Source organism: Hermetia illucens, chromosome 3 (genome assembly GCF_905115235.1).
Source record: "Hermetia illucens chromosome 3, iHerIll2.2.curated.20191125, whole genome shotgun sequence".
Classification (NCBI taxonomy): domain Eukaryota; kingdom Metazoa; phylum Arthropoda; class Insecta; order Diptera; family Stratiomyidae; genus Hermetia; species Hermetia illucens.
Genome location: NC_051851.1, coordinates 67,304,645 through 67,327,791, shown reverse-complemented (window position 1 = coordinate 67,327,791; position 23,147 = coordinate 67,304,645). Strand labels below are relative to the sequence as shown.

The 23,147-nt window shown below is 43.1% G+C and overlaps 1 protein-coding gene across 1 annotated transcript in view; it reads right to left on the bottom strand.

Moving 5' to 3' along the window:
- LOC119651650 (protein abnormal spindle) overlaps window positions 1-14,420 on the bottom strand; it is a 28,831-nt gene extending 14,411 nt beyond the window's left edge. The window contains exons 1-4 of the mRNA XM_038055328.1: window positions 14,190-14,420; window positions 13,954-14,133; window positions 13,486-13,701; window positions 7,848-13,422 (exon numbers count right to left, since the gene is read on the bottom strand). Of these exons, the coding sequence (XP_037911256.1) occupies window positions 7,848-13,422; window positions 13,486-13,701; window positions 13,954-14,133; window positions 14,190-14,204 (5,986 nt within the window). The 5' untranslated portion in view covers window positions 14,205-14,420. The remainder of the gene's footprint in view (window positions 1-7,847; window positions 13,423-13,485; window positions 13,702-13,953; window positions 14,134-14,189) is intronic.
- Between the last annotated feature and the right edge of the window lie 8,727 nt (window positions 14,421-23,147).

Genomic DNA, 23,147 nt, shown 5'->3' with positions numbered 1-23,147 from the left:
TACACCGGAGAAGGTGCTAATAGGACCCCCAGTCAAGGTGAAACAGCATACGCAGGGGGCTGCGTGCCCAATGGGGAGCTTGTTCTTTAGTATTCGAACTCTGAATACCTTGGGCACCTTCAGTTTCAAATAAGACCCTTACCCTGGTGGCCGGGCTAGCCAGGGTGGACATTCTTCCCGTACTACTCGTGGCACCAAGACATGAATTCTACTCTAAAAATTAAAAAAAAAACGGCCATGGAAGAGGGGGTGATGCCAGGCGTATCATCGGAGGACGAGCTGCTGTCATCCAGCCAGGAGACAGTAGCCGTCGAGTGCAGTACACTCGGTGCAAACGCCGCTGTGTTGAAACCAACCGCAGGGACTTCCCGAAGCGAGATGGCAGAGGGACTTGTGGTTTCTAGCCTGGAATCCACTGCCGCCAAACTCGGTGTATCGAATACCAGACATAGTACGCCGGAAACCGACTAAAAAGTGATGGTCCACTGGTGTGAATACCAGTAGGTCATGTATATTCTCAGCAAAATTGTTAAGAATAAGGAGGCCGTTACTGTTGACGAGCAGGATGAAAAATACCTTGCTAAATACCAGGCGATTGTTAAGGAATACAACAGCAAACGCCTGGCAGACGAGCAGAAGGCGAAGTCCATCGCTCTGAAACGCAATCGATTTCAAGACGAGGTCAAGCCAGATCATAAGCGGAGCAGAGGGGGCAAGAGCTCAGACGCTAAGCAACCTGAAGAAAAGTACGCAGTAACAGTCAACCGACGAGCCAAACTGCGGAAAACCTTCAGCGACGTGGGTAGGAGCCACTTACGTGTAGCGCTAGCGGATGGCAATTCCGCCAGCGGCAAACTAGCGCGGGCGGTGTGGACTAGTATTGAGGTCAGGAAATGGTCATTGAGCATTTCCTGGACACCAAAGGCAAACACACGGGATTCATACCCTGCTTTAATTCCTCTCAGGTGGTCCGTGGGTTCCACGCTTGCGAGGACCAATTCTCTCGGGACTTTCTCGGTTCACGCGCCTCTAAGATCAGCGACGCCTGGGAGGGCGCCAAGCTCAATGTAACCCCTTACAACGAGATTCTCAGGAGACCGGTTGCCCAGATCTGGTTGACGAAGATCCGGATGGATAAGGACAAACTCGTCCGATCCCTGCGCCTTCAAAACTCCAGGATTTCCAATGACGACTGGGTTGTTATTAGGGAGGTGGAACCCCAGACAAACAGCCAACCTTTTCTACTCCGTATAAACAACGAAGAGTACCTGGAGACACTGGAAAAGGTCGACTATAAGTGCCGTTCGGAGTCAGGAACGCAAAGGTAAAAGTGTTCCGTTCTGTAAAACCGGACGACGGCCTAGATCCAATCGACGCCGCCAACGAGCTGTTGGAAGAGATGAGGATCGACGGTCCGACGGGGACTGACGAAACCCTCACGGCTAATTTGCTTGTCTCGGCATCGCACTAATCCAGGAGCCCTGAATCGGAGGCGACTGAACCAACAAAGAGCTCTAAAGCAAATATTTTAATTTATTCCATAGCACAGAAGCCGCGAGGAAGAGTCTGCACGCTTTTCTGTGTCCGGACCTGAGTTCCAGCGACCTAGTCGGGGCCATGCTGGAACAGGCGGGGGCAAAGAACGTGCATATTTCCTCGGGTTACACGGCTCACGACCGATCAGCTCCCCCAGAAGAACTACAACATGGACATCCACTTAAGGACAATTATGGAGAGAACGCCATTTCAGTCCCAGCATGCCTATCTCAAAGGAAAGTCCACAGAAACCGCCCTCCACGAGGTAAATGGCACGGTTGAGCGATCGCTGCAGTACAAGCAGTATACCCTAGCTGCCTTCTTCGGATATAGAGGGAGCTTTCAACAACGTTAGTACCAACGCCATCAAGGAAGCCTTGACCAGTATTGGATTGGAGAGGTATCTTATGCATTGGATTATATCCATGCTAAGTATCAGGATAATCCAGTCGGATCCAGGAGGCAACCAATTGACCAAAGTTGTGAACAGAGGCACGCCCCAGTGTGGCGCTATCTCATCGGTGCTCTGGTTAATAGTAATGGACGAAATTTTATGTACATTGGACAGCAGCGAGGTGAAGATGGTGGCCGACGACTTAGTGATATTAGTATCAGGGATGTTTTTGGAAGGAGCGTTGCGAAAGGTGTGCCTGTGGGCCGCAAGATGTGGACTCAGCATAAACCCAACAAAAACGCAACTGATGCTATTCACCATTAAGCCATCGACCACGGCTAAATGAACAAAAATTGATTCTTTCCTCTCATGTAAAGTATCTGGGTGTAATCCTGGATCCAAAGCTAAATTGGAGATTGAACATAGAACTGAGGGTTAAGAAGGCCTGTATAGACTTCTATGCCTGCAAGAGAACCTTTGCAAAGAAATGGGGTCTCCGGCCGAGGATGGTTCTCTGGATGTACACCGCTGTAGTGTATCCGATCCTAACGTACGACTCTATTGTATGGTGGCAGGCTTTTAGAAAAAAATACAATAGGATGAAGCTTAGCTGCTGGGCAGATGCTCTCAATGTACTTCTGCATCTCCTCCCCATTAAATACGTTGCAGCGTGCAGTGCCGTCAGACTACGTGAGTCCGGATGCTGGGCAGCGAAGTCCTACGGCCACAGCAACATCCTAGATGAAGTACCTCGGGAAACCTAGGCATTCCCCACGGACTATGCCATACGCAAGCAGAACTTCCCGAGAAACTTGCCAACATAACAGAGGGGAATGAGCGGGCTGACGGATTGGCCATGCAAGGCTCTGCTCTTCGCAACCCTTCGGTGAATACAGTCGGTGTTTCGCTGGCGGCTGTCAGGGGCGGAGTCTACTCGCACTACCTAGCAGCCAAGCGCTACCCTCATGCACTTTCTCTGCGATTGCCTAGCTCTAACTAGAGTCAGGCTACGGACATTGGGAAAACCATTCTTTGGAAACCTCAGAGAGATTTCTAGTTGCAGGGTGGGAGAGTTGCTTTCCTTCGTGAATGCTACGGTCTGGCTCTGAAGATCCGAGCCGGCTAGACATTGCCTCTCTGCTATTATAATAGCAGTCACAGTCTTAGGAATTTGTGGCATCAAAACGGCGCACTACAGCCCTAATTGGGCTCCTCGGAGCGGCCACTGATACTTACCTACCTACCTCCGTAAGAAAACCACCATTTCTAAAATAGGAAAGAATGTAAGATAGAGCAGGGAAGTGGTAAACAATTGGCGGACCGTCCCCGTGAATTACAAGGGAGAGTCTGTTCAAGACAGACCGCGTTGTTTAGCAGAGCGGAATCAGTGAAATATATCACATTAAGTGTTGAACTCCTCTCCCTTACAATCTAATGAGAACACGTTGAATTTAGACTGACCAGTTACGGCTTATGGTATTTTCATGACTGCGATGACATGGCAGTGCAGCACCACAAGGATGCAATGGTTCAATTCTGGCAGGAAGTGTCGTAATCAGATATCAAAAAACTATTTAGAAGCTTGCCTAAGAGAACGGAATAAAGAGAATAAAGAGAGAGAATAAAGGAAGGGAATCCATCATTGAAAATTCTGTTAAGGGAACGTGACGGGTTCAATTTTTGTAAATTTTTATTTATTTTTTTATGATTGGTTTGGGTTGAAAATGCATCCGAAAATATGTGGTAAGAATATGAAAGTCATATTCGATTTTAAAAATGAGTAGTCAGTGTATATAGCGCGGCGGGTCAAAGCGGCATTTTAAGCCTCTTACTTCTTGTAACGTGCTTTTCTCCTCAAAACGTCTGCTTTATATGTGTATGTTGTCGTTAGCACTTGTATAAATAGAGGGGAACACTTTGAAAACTGGTTTTGCCAGTTATGATTCGGCTTTTGCACTGAAAAGTGACTACTGTCAATACTGTAATAAATTTTTAAACGCGTGTTTCTGAAAACAACGTTTTTGGGTTGGCGTGGAGGATTAAAAAAAACACTTGATCATTCGCTTTTTAATGTCATTGTACACATTCAAAGCAACAGAATGAACCTCGAAGACGGAGATATGTGCTAAATATTTTGATTTACATCAGGTTTTTCGGCGCCAAAAACAGAAAAATTTCATCGGTTTATTGGCCACCCCCGATATAGATTAATTTGGAAGCAGTTTACTCGATTCTTTGAGGCTTCGCAGAACATGGTTATCGCCGCTGGAGATTTTAATGCAAAGCATACCCAATGGGGTTCAAGGTTAGTCTCTCCTAAAGTTAAAGAACAGACAATCTTATTCAGCAAACTTGACCACATATCAGCAGGTCAGCCTACTTACTGGCCGACTAATATTAACAACTGCAGTTTAATCGACTTTGGGATGTCAAAAGGAATCCCACATCAATGTACAAAGATGCAACTCTCCCGTGATTATCTTAGTGCAAAATAAGCCAAAGAACAATAACACCCAGCCTGGACTAGCGAAGAAATCACAACTTAGTGAACATTCAGAAAGGAAATCAGCAATAGTCTTTCGCTAGAGTTTCAATTAATGAGTAGATCTGTCATCGAAGAAGAGCTGTAGCGTTTCGACGAAATTTTACTGCAACCGCCTCTATAGTAACACTAAATACTTCGAAGAGAGTCGAATTCAAAGAAGTCTATCCGTCGACAATTTTAAAGCTTTTGCGGGACAAAAGACGAGCACGAATGGCAACTATACATGTTTCCCCTAGCAAGAAGCAAACCCAATGAAACCACAAATCAGCGATTATAGAGGATCAGGAATCTGATATTCAACGATTCCTGGGCGGGATTTCTGCTTCTGAGTCATTATGGAAAGCAGCTAAAAAGATTAATAGGCCAACGATCAGAATCCCCACAGGAACTTAGGCTAAAAGTAATGAGGACAAAGCCAAAGCAACCCATTTGGAAGAAATACTTTTTCCAACCAATCGATCTCCAAATGCCATTTCAATTTCCTAGATGTTCAATTAGCACCAAGCAAAGTCACCTCCACACTTCCCTGAGTGATGTTAAAAGCATCATTATTGGCTCCAAGGTGTGATTTGGCTACTTTTTCCTGTTGAAACGGCTGTCAGTAAAAGTCCTCAAATTACTGTGCTATATTTTCAATGCAATCTTGAGAATCGGATATTTTCCAAATTGTTGGAAGAATGCAATTATAACAACGATTCCAAAACGCCACGCATCTTAAATCGTACAGACAGATAAGCCTGTTCCCGACAATATCGAAAGTATTCCAAAAACTGCTACTCCAATGCTAGTAGACAACAACGTTATACCTGATTACCAACTCGGATTTAGAAAACAGCACAACACAATAGAAGAAGTCCACCGGATTGTGTTGTCAATAAAATCAAACAACAACTTTCTGATTGCTTTCATAATCTATTAACATCGTATTTAACGAACCGTGATTCCAACTGAAATACAAAGATACTCTCAGTGAACAACAAAAGATCAGAACAACCCTTTGGGAAGAGTACTTGATTTTGTACTGTAACTTATCTACACGAAAACTTTCTCTCATATGCAGTCAGTTACGACGGTATGGCAAAGTCATTCCAGGCGTGTTCAGACCCGTGACGAACCAGCGCAGTTTTTTCAAATATCTCAACGAATCGACCACACATACAGTTCTCGGAAGCGGAAGAAAAAGAGTATTGGGGTAGAATTTGGGGGTTGCCTACCCAGCATGCTGCATAGATTACCGCCAAAGACACCTGCCATGCCACTACGCCTGGTATGAATTTTGCGGATATTACCGAAGAGCAGGTTTCACGAGCTATAAATAGCTCGAAGAAGACCTGGTCTGGATCAGGTGCGAAATTCCTGGTACAAAAAGTATACCAGTATGCACGGTCGGTCGGTACACAGCATAAATCCTGTCATTACTCTGCCTGAGAAATTTCCAAATTTCCTGACTGCGGGAATTACCCTAAAAAGGACACGATGCAAGACCCCGCAAACACAAGGCTGATCACTTGCTTACCAATCCTCTACTAGTTCATAACGTCCGTTATTAGTAGAAGGGTCAATGCACACATCGAGACCAAAAACATTTTGTCCGAAGAGCAGAAGGGCTGCCGAGTTGGGCTAAGGGCGTCAAGGGTTTCGCACACCTGACAAATTGATGTCCTACGTCTGTATCGCATTGATCCGAAACTAATAATGTTTTTGGGGACAATCAAATATGGTCTACGTGCTAAGCGCGAGCTGACACATTTGATGTACTTAGATGACATCATCAAGCTGTATGATGGTACTGACTAATACGAATAGTAGATATGTTTAGCCGTGATATTCGGATGGAATTTGGGTTAGGTAAGTGCCGAATCCAAGCCACCTACAAAAGCAATTACGAGCCACATGTCGGAAATAGCATTGATAACTTCCACATGCAAGCTGTGGCCGAGACAGACTTCTACGGACACCTAGAAATTCTGTAAGGGCATGGGTTGGTGATCTGAAGGATGTTCTACTAACCGAATTAATGCGAGCTGATGCTGAAATCGCATCTCTCGGGGAGGAATCAAATAATCGCACTCAATGTATTCGGTTTTCCTTCTCTGCTGAGAAATATTGCTGTGGAAGATCAATCTGATGAACATCGAACGGCGAATTTGGACTATTATGTCCAAATTCCGAATGCATCATCCAAATTCTGCCGTGGAGCGGAAGAACCTGCCTTGCGACATTAGAAGCGCGCCACCGATAAGTCGACCCACTACACTCTTATTTTTACAACAAAAATAGGTGAGTCGCTTGCATGCGGCTGTTTTGTAAAACAGATTGTGAGCTGACTCAAGGATCGGACTTTCAATCCTCTGAATGGGGTGGAGTCAGACCAAGAGCGGATCCATGAAAGGAAGTCGAATGCAATGCAATGCACGCTTAACACGCGAATTGCCTCTGCCAGTTTTTTGTCGACTTGCATTTGTCGAACAGATGGCTGTGTGCTGAGGAGCGCTTTGTTGAAACCGAGGGATTTATATGTACCATTCAGGACAACGTGGTGCTCAGGTGACGGCTTATAAAAAGCTCATAATGTAAGAGCGGGTGGAGAACAAACAACCAGTGCAGAATGTGTTTTTCGGCGTTAGAGACGTTGGGTCGTCTCATTGCTGGCAGTACTATAATGGCACCGATGCAATACAAGAACAGGCACAATGCTGTCTGCAAGGCGATTCACCAAAACCTTGTATACAAGCATAGACTGATGACAGGAAAATGTCCGGTTTATTGATATGAGCCGCAAGCAATACCCGATGCAGGAAAGTTCTAATTCATCGCCACATACCACGCAATTTGCCTGGCGTACTGTTACCTTATATATTTTAAGTAGGTAGGATCGTCCGAACCTAAATACTCAGCCCTTAGTGGTGCTGCCTAAATTGAGTGTGACAAACAGGCTAAAAGACAAACATTGAATTCATTTTGATAGCCTAAACTCCTACGTTAGTGGTATGAACAATATGATTCCTGGGCAGTTTTACACTCGGGATTTTCTTATAATTCCATCAAGGGGACTTTATGACAAGCAGTAGAATGTATGTTATTACGATATTCAAAGGACCTCCCTGCGCCATAAATAGCCGTAATCACGATAAAGTTAAAGTTTAGTCATTTTGAGCCAAGAATTGCCTGGGGTGAAAGGGTAGGGATCTTAAATAAAAGTATAAGATAAATAACCACAAACAACCATCTGGTTAAGCGTATACTCTTATTAACATGTGGAAACGCCACAGGTCATCCGCTTATCCATATTTTCATCGGGGTTTTCAAGTTCACTATGCATAAATTACAGTTCCTTAGTTATACTGGAATAAAACCATTAAATGTACTCACCTAAACGAATCAGGATCGATAACAGCTCCGTTATCGAGTATCTTCGCTTCAACATCTGTATTGAACTGATAATCTGTTGCCGGACCGTATTTGCCGGCTTCGATGTCAACTTCAATTCCCTAATTCGTTTTCGCATCAACTGAAACTGGGCACTATGCCACCGTTTACGTACTACATATCCTCTCCAGAATTTTTGTATAACCCGGGCAGCTTTCCTTCTACGAATTGCCTCACGTCGTTCTGGCGTCAACAAATCGTTGAAGCGTTTTCGCGCCAACACACCGCGAATACGACACTGTAAATTCAGAGTAACGTGTCGAATTTCTTTGTAGGCTTCATGTTGCACTCGAGCCAAATTACGAGCTCTATATTTTTGTTGAATGAAAATTGTCGTTTGGCGGAGTTGTAAATAGTGTTCTCGGACAATTTTCGTTATACGAATGGATCGGAACCATTGTTGAATCCTGACTGCAGCTGATTTCATGACCAGGAAATGGGAGCGATGTTCTATAGCTTTCTGTTTTGCACGGAACCTGCGCTGAGTTGCAACGGCTGCCTGCCTCAAGAGAATATAATTTGTTCGAATTGATTTCATCAGTAGATATGAGCGGTAGAGGGTTTGTATTCGCACGATGCACCTTCTAATCTCAACATATTTCCGACGAATAATTCGCATCTGCAAAGTTGCACGCCAGCGAATCTGAATTGTGTGAACAGCCTTTATAGTTTTCAGGTATGTGGCTCGCTCTTGCCGCTGGATTACTGAGCTTCGCCACCACCTTTGAATTTTAATGGTCGAGTTCCGTTGCAGCACAAATGTTTGGCGGATATTTCGCATCAAGTAATAGTTTCGAATAAACCTCTGTATCACAATTGTCTTCATTTTACATTCGGTGTACTGATTTAAAGCGAGTTTCATAGAACGTCGGGCGCGGAACCTTCGTTGGACGTCAATCACAGCATGTTTGAGAGATAAAAATTGTCTTCGTTGGTGCTTCATCCGGAAGTGAGCCCGAATATGACTCTGGAGGGTGATGGCAGCCGCTTTGAGTTCCAGGAATTCTGAGCGTCTCGGGCGCATCAGAAGTTTGGCGCGGTAATGGCATTGGATGTATACGACAATATTTCGTAAGCGAATGTATTCTTCACGGCCTCTTTTCATTAATCGTGTAGCACGGAAACGTCGTTGTATTGTGATTGCAGCTCGCTTCAAAGACATATATTCAGTCCTACATTCTCTCATTTGCATTTGTGCTCGATATCGCTCCTGCAGGACCTTTGCCGCATATTTTTGCTTTAAGAACGCAAGTCGGTGCAACCGCATCAACGCCGTGGCACGATAGTAGCGTTGAATGCATTCACTGGCTTTTTTCAAACGGAGAAATTCGGAACGTTCTCTCCTCATCAGTTGTGTGGCTCTGAATTGTTGCTGAACCGTGATAGTAGCTGACTTTAAGACTAAAAATTCCTGTCTTTGTCGTCTCATTTTTAATAGAGCTCTGAAACGATCTTGCAAAATAACTGCAGCGCTTTTAAGAGTTGTAAATCGTTGTCGCTCCAAGTGCATGAGCAGCGTAGCTCGGAGTTGGCGTTGAATACAAATAACTGCATTCCGAACTTTTAGGTATTTAGCCCTCTCAAGCTTCATTAAACGATTCGCACGTAAACGTTGCTGAATTATGATGGCATGATATTGCATTGATATGAATCGCATTCGGACTTCGCGGGCGAGCAAAGTTGCACGGAATTTTCTTTGAATTTTAGTAGTGCTTGATTTCATAGTTAGATAATTTTCACGACACTTTCTCATTAGTAACAAAGCTCTGTATCTCTGCTGGATGATTTTTATCGAGGATTGTAACTGTAAATATTCTTGGCGCTGTCTTCTCATCAGTAAAGTTGCGCGTAATCGACGCTGAATCACAGCTGTTGCTTCTCTAAGGAGCAGGAAACGCCGCCTTTCAAGCTCCGCCATTTGTGTCGCACGGAACTTCCGCTGGATTTTTATTGCACTTGATCGAATTTTTTGATATTTATTTTTTTCGGTCTTCATTGCCAAATAGCCTCTGAAGTATCGCTGGATGGATATTGTAGCAAATCGCTGCCTTATGTATAGCGTTCGAATCTCTCGAGTGAGTCTATAAAGCCTCCAAGCGCGCTGAATCTTTATCGTCGTTTCCTTTTTAATAGTGTACTCTCTTCTGAACCTGATCATCTGGAAGAACGCCTGAATACGAACCGCACTTTTGTACTCAAGTTTCTGCGTAAGGGTTTGACGCACAACTTGATGCACAATCATTCGGAACTTCCTTCGAATGGTTACCGACTTCCAGACGCGTTGTATGATTATCGCTTTGTTGTGTTCCAGCTTGGCCTGTTTTTTTATCGCTGCTACCGCCACCGCGGCGCATCTCAGCTTCCTTGATAGAATGATCCTTCGATACCAAGTTTGAATGCGAACTGTTGATGTTACCGTCAGCAAGTAGCGAATTCTTTCTGCTTTTGTTTTCTTGACGGCGCGATACCAGCGCTGGATGAGCACAACCTTAGTGAGAGCCCTCTCGAAACGTCTTCGACACAGAAATCCCCGGACGTATTTTTGCAGGATTAGGACATTTGCGATTCTTTGCTTTTTCCAAGCAGTTGTATGAATACGAGACATGTACCCACGAAACATGGACTGTATCTTTGTAGCAGCTTCATTTCGCCTGTTTTCAATTTTGATTCGAATCCTACGCATGATGACTACTTTCAGCCAATAATTACGCCACCAGCGTTGTATAACCGTCGCAGCGGCATGGAACTTCGGTGATCGGAATTTGTAGATGAGTTGCCACAATAGTGACAATGTCTTCTCCCGATGGCCATCTACAATGTCGTATGCAGCAATTCCTCCAGTTAACGTGAAGTTCGCTTCGGCCAGAGCTTTCAGACTCAAATTTACGTTAAATGCCTTTTGGGTGCGGGAAATTGCAGGAACCCGTAGTTGTGATGTTAGGTCTTCCCTCAGAAGAATGATTTCCATTACACGAGCCAAGCGCACGCCGTCCCGCAAATCTATAGCCAAATTGTTGAATGCGTAGTTAAACTCGTCTATGTATGTCTGTTTGTGGGTTAGCACGTAGCCAAGGCGCCTCAAATTTCGTGTGATATCACCGATATTTGCCAGGAGCTCTGACGAAAATCGTTGCAAGATTTCTTTGGTTTCTTTGTATTTTGCATTCGAAACAAACAGACATGGATTGTGTTTGATAATTTTCTTGTTTTTGGCTTTATCTAAGAACAACAGCAACAACAAAAATTTCTGTAGAGTAAATTTCTTAATGTAGGCGCAGTAACGCTCGGACAGAATGTACGCCCTGGAGTGCTTCTGCTCGACTAAGCGATCACGGAATAGTCTGTTCAGTATGAAGGTGCTCAGGCCCACAATATCAGAGTTCGAGTGTAAATGGATTACTTCGCCAAAGACGACTTCTAGCCCAAGACGGAGCCAGAGGGGATTGAAGCTCAGAAGCAGTTCCAGAATGTACCGTTGCAGAACAACATCCAAATGCAAATCGCGGTCTTTGCGAAGCTGAATTGAGTTTTTATTTATGTAGATGGCCACTTTGGAGCAGATCTCTATCATCTCCGCGCTCATGTACAAGTTCACAGCCGATTTGCGCAGGAAATCCATTTTCGACTTTGTGAGATAATTCATGGACAACTCCTCCTTCGTTGGAGCGAGCATCAACTCCTGGTTTCTCACTACGTTGAAAAGGTTTCCCACGTCGATTTTCTTGTTGCAGTCTGTATCTAACTCAGCCGGGAGAGCTACAAGCGCGTTTAACCATTTTTTGAGTTGCTCTTCATGCCTTTTGATGGCGTGGTCGTCCAGGTACATTGTGGATGCTAGGAATGGATCAAAGGTAGTAGTCGCTGCAAACGCATCTGGATTAATAAACGGCTGCAAATACATTTCCGAATCGTAGAGTTTCACCCGAGGTCTGGTCAATACCGCCTTGGAAGCAGAGTTTTGCGGTCGGATCAGTTTAAGCTTTTTAGGCTGCGTTGCGCTCCACTTCGTGACACGAACCTTAGTTCCGGGTCGTTCATTTGCCAGTTCCATACGAGATCTCTTAGGAGGAGACACAGATATAAAGCAAGTGCTTTGGGTGTACATACCGACGCTGAGGAAATTGTCTGTCACCGGTGAATCGAGCGATGATTCTCGTGCTCGTTTGGGAAAACGTTGTGTGTCTTCGGGTTCTGTTTTTATCTGTGGTTTGAATTTTAGGTCCAGAGTGGGCTTTCTCCTGTTTGTTTGCGTAGTCGATTCGTGGACGTTGAAACGACTCGATTGAGCCAGAATTTCGTGCTGGTCAAAAAGCAACTCCTGCGTGCTTATGGTACTCTTTATACTGCGGATACTTTCGTAGCTTGTATTGAGGGCTTCCGGAGAATCTTCTATTTCAGACTTGATTGGAAGATAATAACGATTTTGTTCGATCGATTTTATCGCCTCCATTTCGTTCAGATTTGGCATAGACCCTTGTGTTGCGATTTTCAGCTTCTTTGATGAAATATCCTTCATAGACTCGGAGACTTTTCGGAGCGGCGTTCCCACCAGATGGACGTCGCGTAATAATTGCTCGTCAGGCATGTCAAATGTCTTCTCGTATATTTGTTTAGTCGTTTCTATTTTTTCCTCCTCAACAATAATGGAGAGAATTCTGGACTGAGACGTTGATATGGTAGCAGTTTTATTAATCACAGCGAGCACATCTTCACTGGAGCCCTCGCCACTGTCGAGGGAATCCGTTGATTTACTGGGGACTTCGAACGTTTTGTTAATTGTCCCAGAAGATGTTGTCTGGTTGCTAAACAGTTTCCGTCTCCCTTCACTGATGTTCTGCGGGGAGGCCGATCCAGATCGTTCAGGAGTAACGCGTTTGGAAATGGTGGAAACAACAGCTGGGTCGAACCTGCTTTGTGACGATTCTTTTGCGTGTTTTTCAGTCGGAGATGGGGTACATGAATGGCGGACAATTTTTGGAGTCCATCGACAGGGCTTTCTGGGTGTTTCTTGACGACCTGGTTTCTCCACGCTTCCCACCATATTGTCTACTAGACGTCGCGGGTTGATGCCACAGGAAACGCCCTCATCCTCATCTACACTTTTCTTTTCAGATTTTGTCTTGAACACAGGCGTCGGCATTGAAGAGAGAATTTCAAGGTTGCTGGTCTGCTTCGACTTTGTTTCAGTCGCAGGAGTGAATTTGAATTTGTCAAAGAGATCAGAGGCGTTTTTTGGCGTCTCTGGGCTCACGTTCTCCTTCCCGGCGGACCATTCTTCAACTTTGGGGTTGAATGCCGCTTCTATTGTTTCTCCCCTTTCGAAGTACGCGGGATTGTGAGATCTGTCGTCATTTCGACTAGTTGGCTTTGAGATATTCATGTCAGACTTTGAGATTTTTGAAAGAGGTTGCGACCTCATTGTGGAGTTCGTTATTGTATGTGAACTGGCAGATTTAAACATTTTCGGGGGTTGCTTGGCAGGGCCGCTCGACAAGCTAGGGTAGCGCGACGCCCCACTCTGTAATATCGGTCGAGAATATTAGAGATAACTAGGAAGCGGGAGGATCTCTTCGAACTGTACCTTGTTCCCGGGCAATTTACTAATCGACTTCAGAACGACATTAACGTCTTTCCGGAAGTTACGGTTGTCTGTCAGTTGAATGCTCTCGCTACTTGCTATCGCCTCCAATGGGGTCCAGACGAGTTCCATGTTTGTGCTGCCTTGGGGTGGAATCTCGTTCCTTTGCCACGCGACAGAAATATTGAGCTCAGGCCGGAAGGGTTTGGTAAGAATTACCTAAAACGAGGAACCATATTACCAGGGCAAATAAATGGAACTGAAAATGCGGGGGCCCAATTCAGGGTTGTGAAACTGCTTAATTAAGAAACCACACACAACTCTTTCCACAACCTCAACTTGTAAATATTGCCCAAGAAGCGAACATCCTTCCTCATGAAGGCCGTTATGAAATTCACATTTTCAAATTATAAATTCGATAACGAGGCATAAACCTTGTGACGCTTTTCAGCCTTTATATCATTTCCTTACCTCCAGCTGCTCATCTGTTGGGTTCGTTACAACCAAAACTCGCTTCGCAGTCTTCGAAACAGGAACATCCTCAAACACAACAATTGATTTGCCCGAAAACGGGGCCATGACCACGGGGACGGGCTCCCGATTCTCATTCCTGGGGGGTTTCTTTTTCACTCGCGTCGGAGTTATCGACACCTAAAAAAACACATATTTAAGCCGTTGCTTCCCCAATCATATTCGTAAGTCATTACCGCAAATGCACTCATGATCACGCTTCAAGTCCAAGTTAAACAAATCGCCCTAAAGGGCAACAGCCGTTATATGTTCCGCCACACACGACAAACACACAAAATGTGACCTTGGCGACTATGGAAAATATATTCACTCCCTTCCCGTAAAAATAGATGCAATTTTAAACTCAGAATAAAACAAAAATAACTTATACAAAAGTGCGAAGCAGAAAACGGTTGTATTGGATTTGAAGTCAGTACTGGACTTCAAATTGGAACTATGCCGAGTTTTGAAACCAGCTGTCAGTAGAATTTTCGAATACAGGGCTACCAACACCGTGGTTTGTGTATTGGATAGGTCTTGGCTGAAGGAAAACGGTTCTTTATTTTGAATGTTCAGTTCAAATTTAAAATGAAACAGAAATTTATAATATTAATCAGAAAAACCAATTTTCGCGAAGACCGGTGCTAGAAAAACCTCACAACTGGGGATACGCGAATAGTTGCCGGGACCGCTACGACTGAATTGAATTGGAAGCAAAGATCTCGCCCGGAAGCAACCCTTGCTTGCACCGAGAGCGCTGAGCTGGCGACGGAAGTGTTAAAGCAAAAACTATGTAATTCAGTTCATATCGATTATATAATTATATCTTTACATGTAGAACAAAAGCCAAAATAAATGTCAATCTCCGCTCCACTGATGACGATGGAGATGTCAAAAAAAATATCCTTTTAATGTTTACTCTTGGGTTTTTATTAGCAGAAGGTACACCAATGAATCGTGTGTCGAATGGGCGGGTGCGAGCCACCTCGTTACAGTATAAATATCAAAGGAGAAGGACTTGATGGTGTTAGGCAATAACTATTTGCTATAGGAATCCTTGAAGCTGTGATTTATGTACAGTTGCGAAAAAATAGCAGTGTAGACCTGACGTTAATTTTAATTGTAATATTTTTACTACTAACTATTTATTTTTATTAACAATTGTACGGGATGCATATTGAGGGTCTATTTTGTACAGTGCTGAAAAGTCTAAGCAATCAATCAAACGGCAATCCAGCTAAAAGACGAACGTGATGTGGTGGCTAAGATTCAAATTCAAGCCGAGGATTAAAAAAGAATAATTTGAAAGGTGGAAGCCCGAGAAAAGTCCCTCTGCTCAGTAAAAGGTTCGCCAAAAACCCATTTAAGTTATTTTGTATGACGGCAAAGGGTCCCATAGCTACATAAGACGCCCACCCCATCACGTCTTTGACCCCAAGAATACTGTAAAACTAGTTAAGCACGGCGGTTTAAGCATTATGGTGTGGGTTTACTTTTCATCCTATGGTGTAGGCCCAATATATTGGATAAAATCAACGATGGACCAAAATGTTTATATCTATATACTGGAAAACAACATTCTACCTTGCGCCACTGACGAAATGCTGATAAAATGAGTCTTCGAGGAAGAAAACGACCCAAAACACACGAGCAGAAAAGCGAAAAAGTGCTTCCAGGACAATAGGGTGGAGGTGTTCATGTGGCTAGCGCAATCGCCAGACCTCAACCCTATTGGGAATTTATGTGCTGATGTCAAGAATGCCGTTAGTAATGCAGAACCTTACAACAACAATGGAATTTAGCCCGTAGTACAAGAAACGGAACGGAAACGGCTGGACCGATTGTCACGGAAATTGGTAAAAGCGTGTGATCTGTTCTTCCATTTACATGCAGCAAGTGGCGCCATTTTGTGTTAAGTTTAAGGGGGGCTTCCCATATATGTGAATGGAGAGTGTAAATTTTTTTTTCATAAAATGTGGTCACGTGGGGTATCAATGAAAGGGCTCAATTAGTACTGTTCGAAAATGGTTCCATATTTGATATCGGGTGAGAGATAGGCGAGTGAGGGCTGAAAATATGACACACAAAAAGTGTAACAGGTCTCGTTCTCAGAACCTATCCAACAAAAAAATCTGAAAAAAATCACGATGATGCATCCCTATGAAATCCAGACCTCAAAATACATACGGTTCCGCTATCTGCACAAATAAAGTTAATAATAGTATATTCCCACATTTTAGAAATTTATTCGGCAAACCCTCTTAATCCATCCCAGAAGTACAAACAATTTGAAAAAATCCAACTATTATTAACAAAGTTATAGGAGGTGAAACTGCCATTTTTTGTGAATTCCGTGCATTCATTCGTGTATGACGTCATCATCCTATATCATTTCATCAATACCACAACGAAGTAAGTTCATATGAATGGGATCCCAAAAATTATTTTGTTTGAGTTTTTTAGTCATTTGTATATGTATCAAGTACTCCAGACATGTGTGTAAATAGGTATATAGTATATGCGTGCTAATGAAGTTTGCGGGTAGTCTCTAATTCAAATAGATATACATATTGTATATACTACATATGTACATATGTATAGGCAGGACTCATTTTCGGAAACTACCCAACCTCAAAATCCGAAAAAAAATCAGAAAAGTGCGCTTAGATGAAATCTAGGCCTTAAAATATGTCCCATTCCGATATCTGCTCAAATAAACTTACTAATAGTATATTATCAATATTTAGAAATCGACTAAAAATCCCCCTTAGGTTCATCCTAGGAGTACTAAATTTTGCAACGGCATAGAGAGCAGTATCATGCATATGAATGCCAAGTATCAAATCCAACTATTAGTGTCAAAGTTATAGCAGTTCTAACTTATCAATTTCGTGCGAATTAACAGCATTCTAAGCCATACAAATAATATGATGACGTCATAATTAGTGAGAATAATTGACACGCATACAGCGAGTGGTATAAATTTAGGTGGAGTTTAAAGGGGGGCTCTCCATACATGCAAAGGGGGATTACAAAAATTTTTCACTGGATATAGTCTGTACTTTCTACAACTGATATTAGTTTTGACGGAAATTGCAAAGCGCATGAGTGAGAAGTAAAAATGTACACACTTAAAGTGAGACAGGATTCATTTTCGAAACTACCCGACCTAAAAATCAGAGTGGTGCGCTTAGATGAAACCTAGGCCTCAAAATATATCCCATTCCGATATCTGCCCAAATATACTTACTAATAGTATATTACCAAGCTCATCCTAGGAGTACTAAATTTTGCACTGACATAGAAGACAGTTTCTTGCATATACATGCCATGAAAATCCAACTATCAGAGTCAAAGTTATAGCAGTTCTAACTTATCAATTTCGTGCAAATTTACTGCATCCTAAGCCATACAAATAAGATGCTGACGTCATAATTAACGAGAATAATCGACACTCGAATGAAATATTAAAATTGCATTCATGAAGAATCTACTTCTCCCCAGTCCTTTTTTATATCTGTTGTAGGTTAAATTCTTCACATTTGCTAATAGTGTTAAACTCAGAGGGTGAAGCGTATGAGGTTGACTATTATCAATACAGGGCTTTCCATCAAATGATTTACTTAAATCGCTTTCTAAAAACTAGAGTTCAATGGAATTTTTAACTATGTGACAGGAAGCTGCCATGTTCTCGTCGCTCCTCATATCTTCTTTTTTTCAGTCTTTGCCCTGTTCACAAGCGGGGTCGGCTCGTCATAATCGATTTCGCCATTTTATTTGATCAAACGGCTAATCTGGATGTAATCACAAGGCTTTTAAATCCCCATCAAGCCACCGTTGTTTCGGCCGGCCTTTTGGTCGCTTACCGTTGACTTCGATGTTCAGACCAATATTGGCAAGTGAATTCTCGTTAGCGCAGATTACGTGACCATACCATACGATCGGTGCAACCCCATGTCGATCGCGGATATCCTCATTTCGGATGTGATCAAAACGTGTCACGCCACCAGTTGCAATGCAACATCTTCATCTCCATTACCGCAAGACGCCTTTCGTTGTCTTTTATAGTCGGCCAACACTCAGAACTATAGAGAGCGGCAGACGGACGACATTGCGGTAAATTTTAGATTTGAGACGTGCGCTGATACGTCTATCACAAAGAACAGTTGTGGAATGCCATTTCATCCAGGTCGCACTAATGCGTGAAGCAATTTCAAAACGCAGTTCTCCATTGACTGATAACATTGACCCGAGATATTTAATTTGCTCAGTTCTGGGCAGGTTATTGAAGCTGACAGCACTGAACAATTTAAATAACTTGAGTCAATTTTGTCAGCGAATGGAGAACTGCGTTATGCTCCTTACATAAGAAAACACAAAACCTTTTATACCTGAAGCGTCAAGTTTTCGGTTTCCCGATTTGTTTTTTCTATTTTTGCTCTATTACAATATGCATGTGTGTGCGAACTATAAAACTCAAATTCTTATTCAATTGTGGATAATTTAATTTAATTTTAATTTAATTTTTATATGTATTTAGGGTTTTAACTATGTATATTAAGTAATAGCTGCCTTCTTACCGACAAAATTGGGTTTAATATTCTGATTACTTACATTATTGGTGCTTAATCTTTTCGCTCGTGTCGGCCGCGCCTGGGCAGGTTTGTCCATATCCCCTCCGTCCCGAGCTCGAGCCGATACCCTGATATATGAAGCAACTCCAACATTTCCAACTTTTTCTTCTTCTAGCTCGCACGAGAAGGGCCCGACGGGTGAGGTGAGTCAAACGCGAGTGCAAAAATGGTGACACTCCCTGGCTCAGTGTGATGTCCAACTAGTTAGGCCAAACTTCTCGTCTGAAGTATGCACTGCCACAACAGTCACGGTCAGGAGATAACAATTAGCTGACTGCTAACTTGCTGCAGACTTTACGCAGAGACGCACGCCAGAACCACCGCCTCCCGTGTCGAACATCTCACTTTTATTACAAAGAAAATCGCCCACGGACGATATTTCACCCTTTGACACGCCGCCACTCTAGGCTCTATCTGACCGGAATAGCCTCTGGTGCGAAAAAAATGCAGTGGAAACTCGATACTTGACCACCTTAAATACTGCACAAGTTTACACGTTTTTAGATGTGGCCCGTTTTATTCCAAAAACAAATTCACCTCCATGCGAATCACAAACCAAAAATTACCTGCAGCGCCACACAACACCCATTCTTCTTCCCCTCTTTTTTCTCCAAGAAAACCAATTTCCCCGCCATGTATCGCGGCAAACCAAAGCAGGGCAACCCCAACGATAAATGTCCCTTCCGTGGCTGAAGTATGTAGATTCAAATTTGAAATTGAACATCCAAACCCCGAAAGCGGCCAGGAAAATTATATCGACGGAACAAACCACAGGTGCTTCGCCGGTCCCATGGCGAGGAGAAGAACCTGGAGGAGTTTAGCGACGCCTGAGTCGAGTTTTGCCTCCAGCATCGAAATGCGCTCGTAGGGGGGCTGATTCCTTCCGAGCGGCCTTGATGTTATCCCAGATGCTCGCGTCTATCGAGTCCAATTGGAGAAAACCCTGAGTAAGCATTTCGTCTAGGTAAGTATACTCCCTGCTATTTGGGAACCGGAAGTGAATTGCTCCTTTCGGTTCATCAACTTTAACACATTAATCGCCGCCGTGGTACAGGGTGCGGCAGCATAACTTCCTTTTTTAAAATGCGCGCCACTCAGTTAGTTGATGTCATAGTGGAGCGCTAGTGGTCTCGTTCAAGAGGGGATACTGTAAAGTTTTGTCCCAACACGGTTCAGTCGCCATCATGCGTTGGAATAGTGAGGAGTGTGCCTTTGCCGTTGAGGTTTACTTTTCAAGCGGATGTTCGGGTTTATTGCAACACAGCGCGCATTTCGGAATCGCTTTAATTTAGCCCCGTTGGCTCCCGTCCCAGACCGCAAATCAATTGTTACATGGGTCACTACATTCAGACAAACTGCAAGTGCGACAAAAGGAAGAACTGGAGTCCCTCGGCCCGTTAGATCACCTGAGAACATTGAAGCAGTGAGAGCGTCAATGTTGCGATCGTCACGGCGTTCTGCGCGCAAACACGCATCTGCCCTTGAAATATCCTATCGTTCTGTGAGAAGAATTCTTCGTGATGATCTTCATTTTCATCCCTATAAGATGACGATAGTGCAGGAACTTTCAGAACGTGACTTCAATTCTCGGATGAACGCGTGTGAGCTTCTTCTTGATGTCATTCCCGAGGGTGCTATTGTTGTTTTTAGCGATGGAGCCCATTTTCATTTCTGTGGGTCGGTTAACAAACAAAACATGCGCTACTGGGTTGACACCAACCCTCAAGAATTGCATTCACCCAAAGTCACAGTGTGGTGTGCAATTTCCTCAGCTGGAATTATTGGTCCCTGGTTTTTTGAGGAAAATGAGGTTACAGTGACAGTGAATTCGGACCGGTATGTAAACATGCTACAGAATTTTTTTTTCCCACGGCTAGAAAATTTGGATTTGGGGGACACTTGGTTCCAACAAGACGGTGCAACAGCACACACTTCAAGAGCATCGATGGCTGTTTTGAGGGAACACTTTCCAGAGCGCCTTATCTCAATTAGAGGCGATTTGGAACGGCCGGCCCGCTCTCCCGATCTGTCCCCTTGTGGTGTTTTTTCTATGGGGTGTTTTGAAATCCCGTGTTTATGTGAACCGTCCAAGAACCCTACAAGATTTGAAGACCAACATCCAAGAAGAAATTGCCAACATATGCTAACAAGAGTCGTGACAAACGCCAGAAATCGGTTTACGCAATGTATGGAGAATGGGGGACGTCACCTAACAGATTTGATCTGACAATGTAAATAAAAACTTTAGACATGTACCTGCATTATAAAAAATAAATAAATATTTTCCGATGCATACAATAGTTTTTATTGAGTTTTGAAGAAAGGAAGTTATGCTGCCGCACCCTGTATTAATTTTGCCGTTATAATGTTCACAAAAAGCGCTTTGTCTGAAGTTTCTCCAGAATATCCTGTCACCCACCTCGAAGGTAGATGGTCTTGCCTTCAAGTTGTGATGGCCAACTGCTCTTTGCTGGGCCAATCACAGTTTCTATTGGACCTCCTGGCTTAAGAGTTCCGTTCTCGCATCATTAGAGATGACCGAGGAATGATCCTGAAGGAGGATCACTTGGCGCAACATTAATTCGAAGATTCTTCTACGAGGTATTCATCAAGATCTTCATCTACTTCACTCTGCACTTCAGTGGGCAAAAGCATTTTAAGAGGATCTTTGAGGAGTTATGACGTGATCAGAGCACAATAATAGCCTGTTGATGAAATCGCGATTACATGTCTCTCGAATAAACTTTCGGGCGTAATTTAGACGATACGAACGAAAGTGTTTATTGCGAGCCTCAGCAGCGTCTTCCGACATCATACCAATGGGTAACAAAGCTTTATCAAACACACTGGGTCCGTGAACTATTTTATGGGGAATAGGCATCATTGGATGTCAAGGCTGTAGTTCCACATATAATTTACTTGTGTCTGAGCAAGGGGATCCGAATTTTCTTATTTCATGACCGCTTGATATAGCTTCTAAAATTACTCTCGGGCTATATATAATACTAGGCGAGAATCTATACCGAATACTGTTGCTGAAAGTTCATGATCTATAAAAAAATTTCTGCTTGTCTTACCGTAATTGGGGTTACCGAAGTCAGCTTTGGGAACATCCACTATGAACTCCAATTATGTTCTAAATGCCTCTTGTATCTCAAATTTCTTTTGTTGGATTATTTGGTTTTGTATTTCCTTCTCGGTACTTAGTTATCGTTTTTAAGGTTTTGTGTAAACACAAAACCTTATTAAAATCGGTTTACTGTCTGTCTCTCCGTCTGTCCGTCTGTCTGTCCGTCACACGCATTTTTCTCGAAAACGGTTGTAGCCATTGACACTAAATTTGGTAGAAAGGTGGGAACTGTGAACACTCGCGCATGTAGTGAGTAACATCCTTTTATGTCGAATTGTAGGCGGGGTCCCCATACGTCCAAAAGGGGGTGTAAATTTTTTTTCATCAAATATAGTCATGTGGGGTATCAAATTAGGTCTCGTTTAGTACTTTTCAAATCCGGTCTTAGTTTTGACATTTGTTGGAAAGATGGGGAGTGCGGGGGGTTGAAAGTGATCATTTTTTTAACGAACCCGTTCTCAGAAACTACTCAACCGAAAAATCTGAAAAAATCAGGGGGCTGCCACTATATGGTGCCTAGGTTCTGAAATACCCTCCATGTCGATAGCTGTTCAAATAAAGTTAATAATAGCACATTATTATAATTTTTAGTAATTAAAAGGAATACCCCCTTAAGTTCATCCTAGAATCACCAAATTTTACAGTAGTGTAGGCTATAGCATACAGCATGATCCCGCCAAATTTAGTGAAAATCTCATCATTACTAACAAAGTTATACTAGGTCAAAGCTGTCGCTTCTCTGCAAATTCAAGACTATGAATGTCAATATCACTTGAAAGTGGATATTTTCACATAATATATGCATATTTTACGTGCTACATATTTAGGGACAAATGCACACTCAAATTTCGTTATAAAAGGAATACACAAAACCTTTCAAACCTGAAGCGTATCGCTTATTGGCTTACTTAGTGATAGATTGTTGATCTCTTTACTTGTTACCTCACAGATGTAGCATTTCCCTGCTAATTTTGGCAAGAATTGCGGCATTGTACACTTTCGCGTCAACCGTTGCAAGCATGATCACATGTTTTACCGAAAAGGTTTTGTTTTTAAGCCTAATTTGAGTATCTTCTAATGCATTTATTTTATTCTCTATGCATCCGATTTCCTCTTTCGTAATACCCTTTCCTTCACAAATCGCATTTGAATCGGTCAACAGAAGCCTGGGGAAGAAGGTAATTGGTTTCCCCACCCTATCTTATTTCGTTGACCGGAAGATAGTCGCAACTTTGGAAGATGTTCGCATCCGAATGGAAACAATTTTAACATTTTTGCTTAAATTTTTTTTGTTGCGATTCATCACATCCTCACTTGTACAATTTATTTTCTTCATCAGCTAAGCGCTGGACGACATCTATCAAACTTAAAAACAGTCGCTGAGCAGCTGA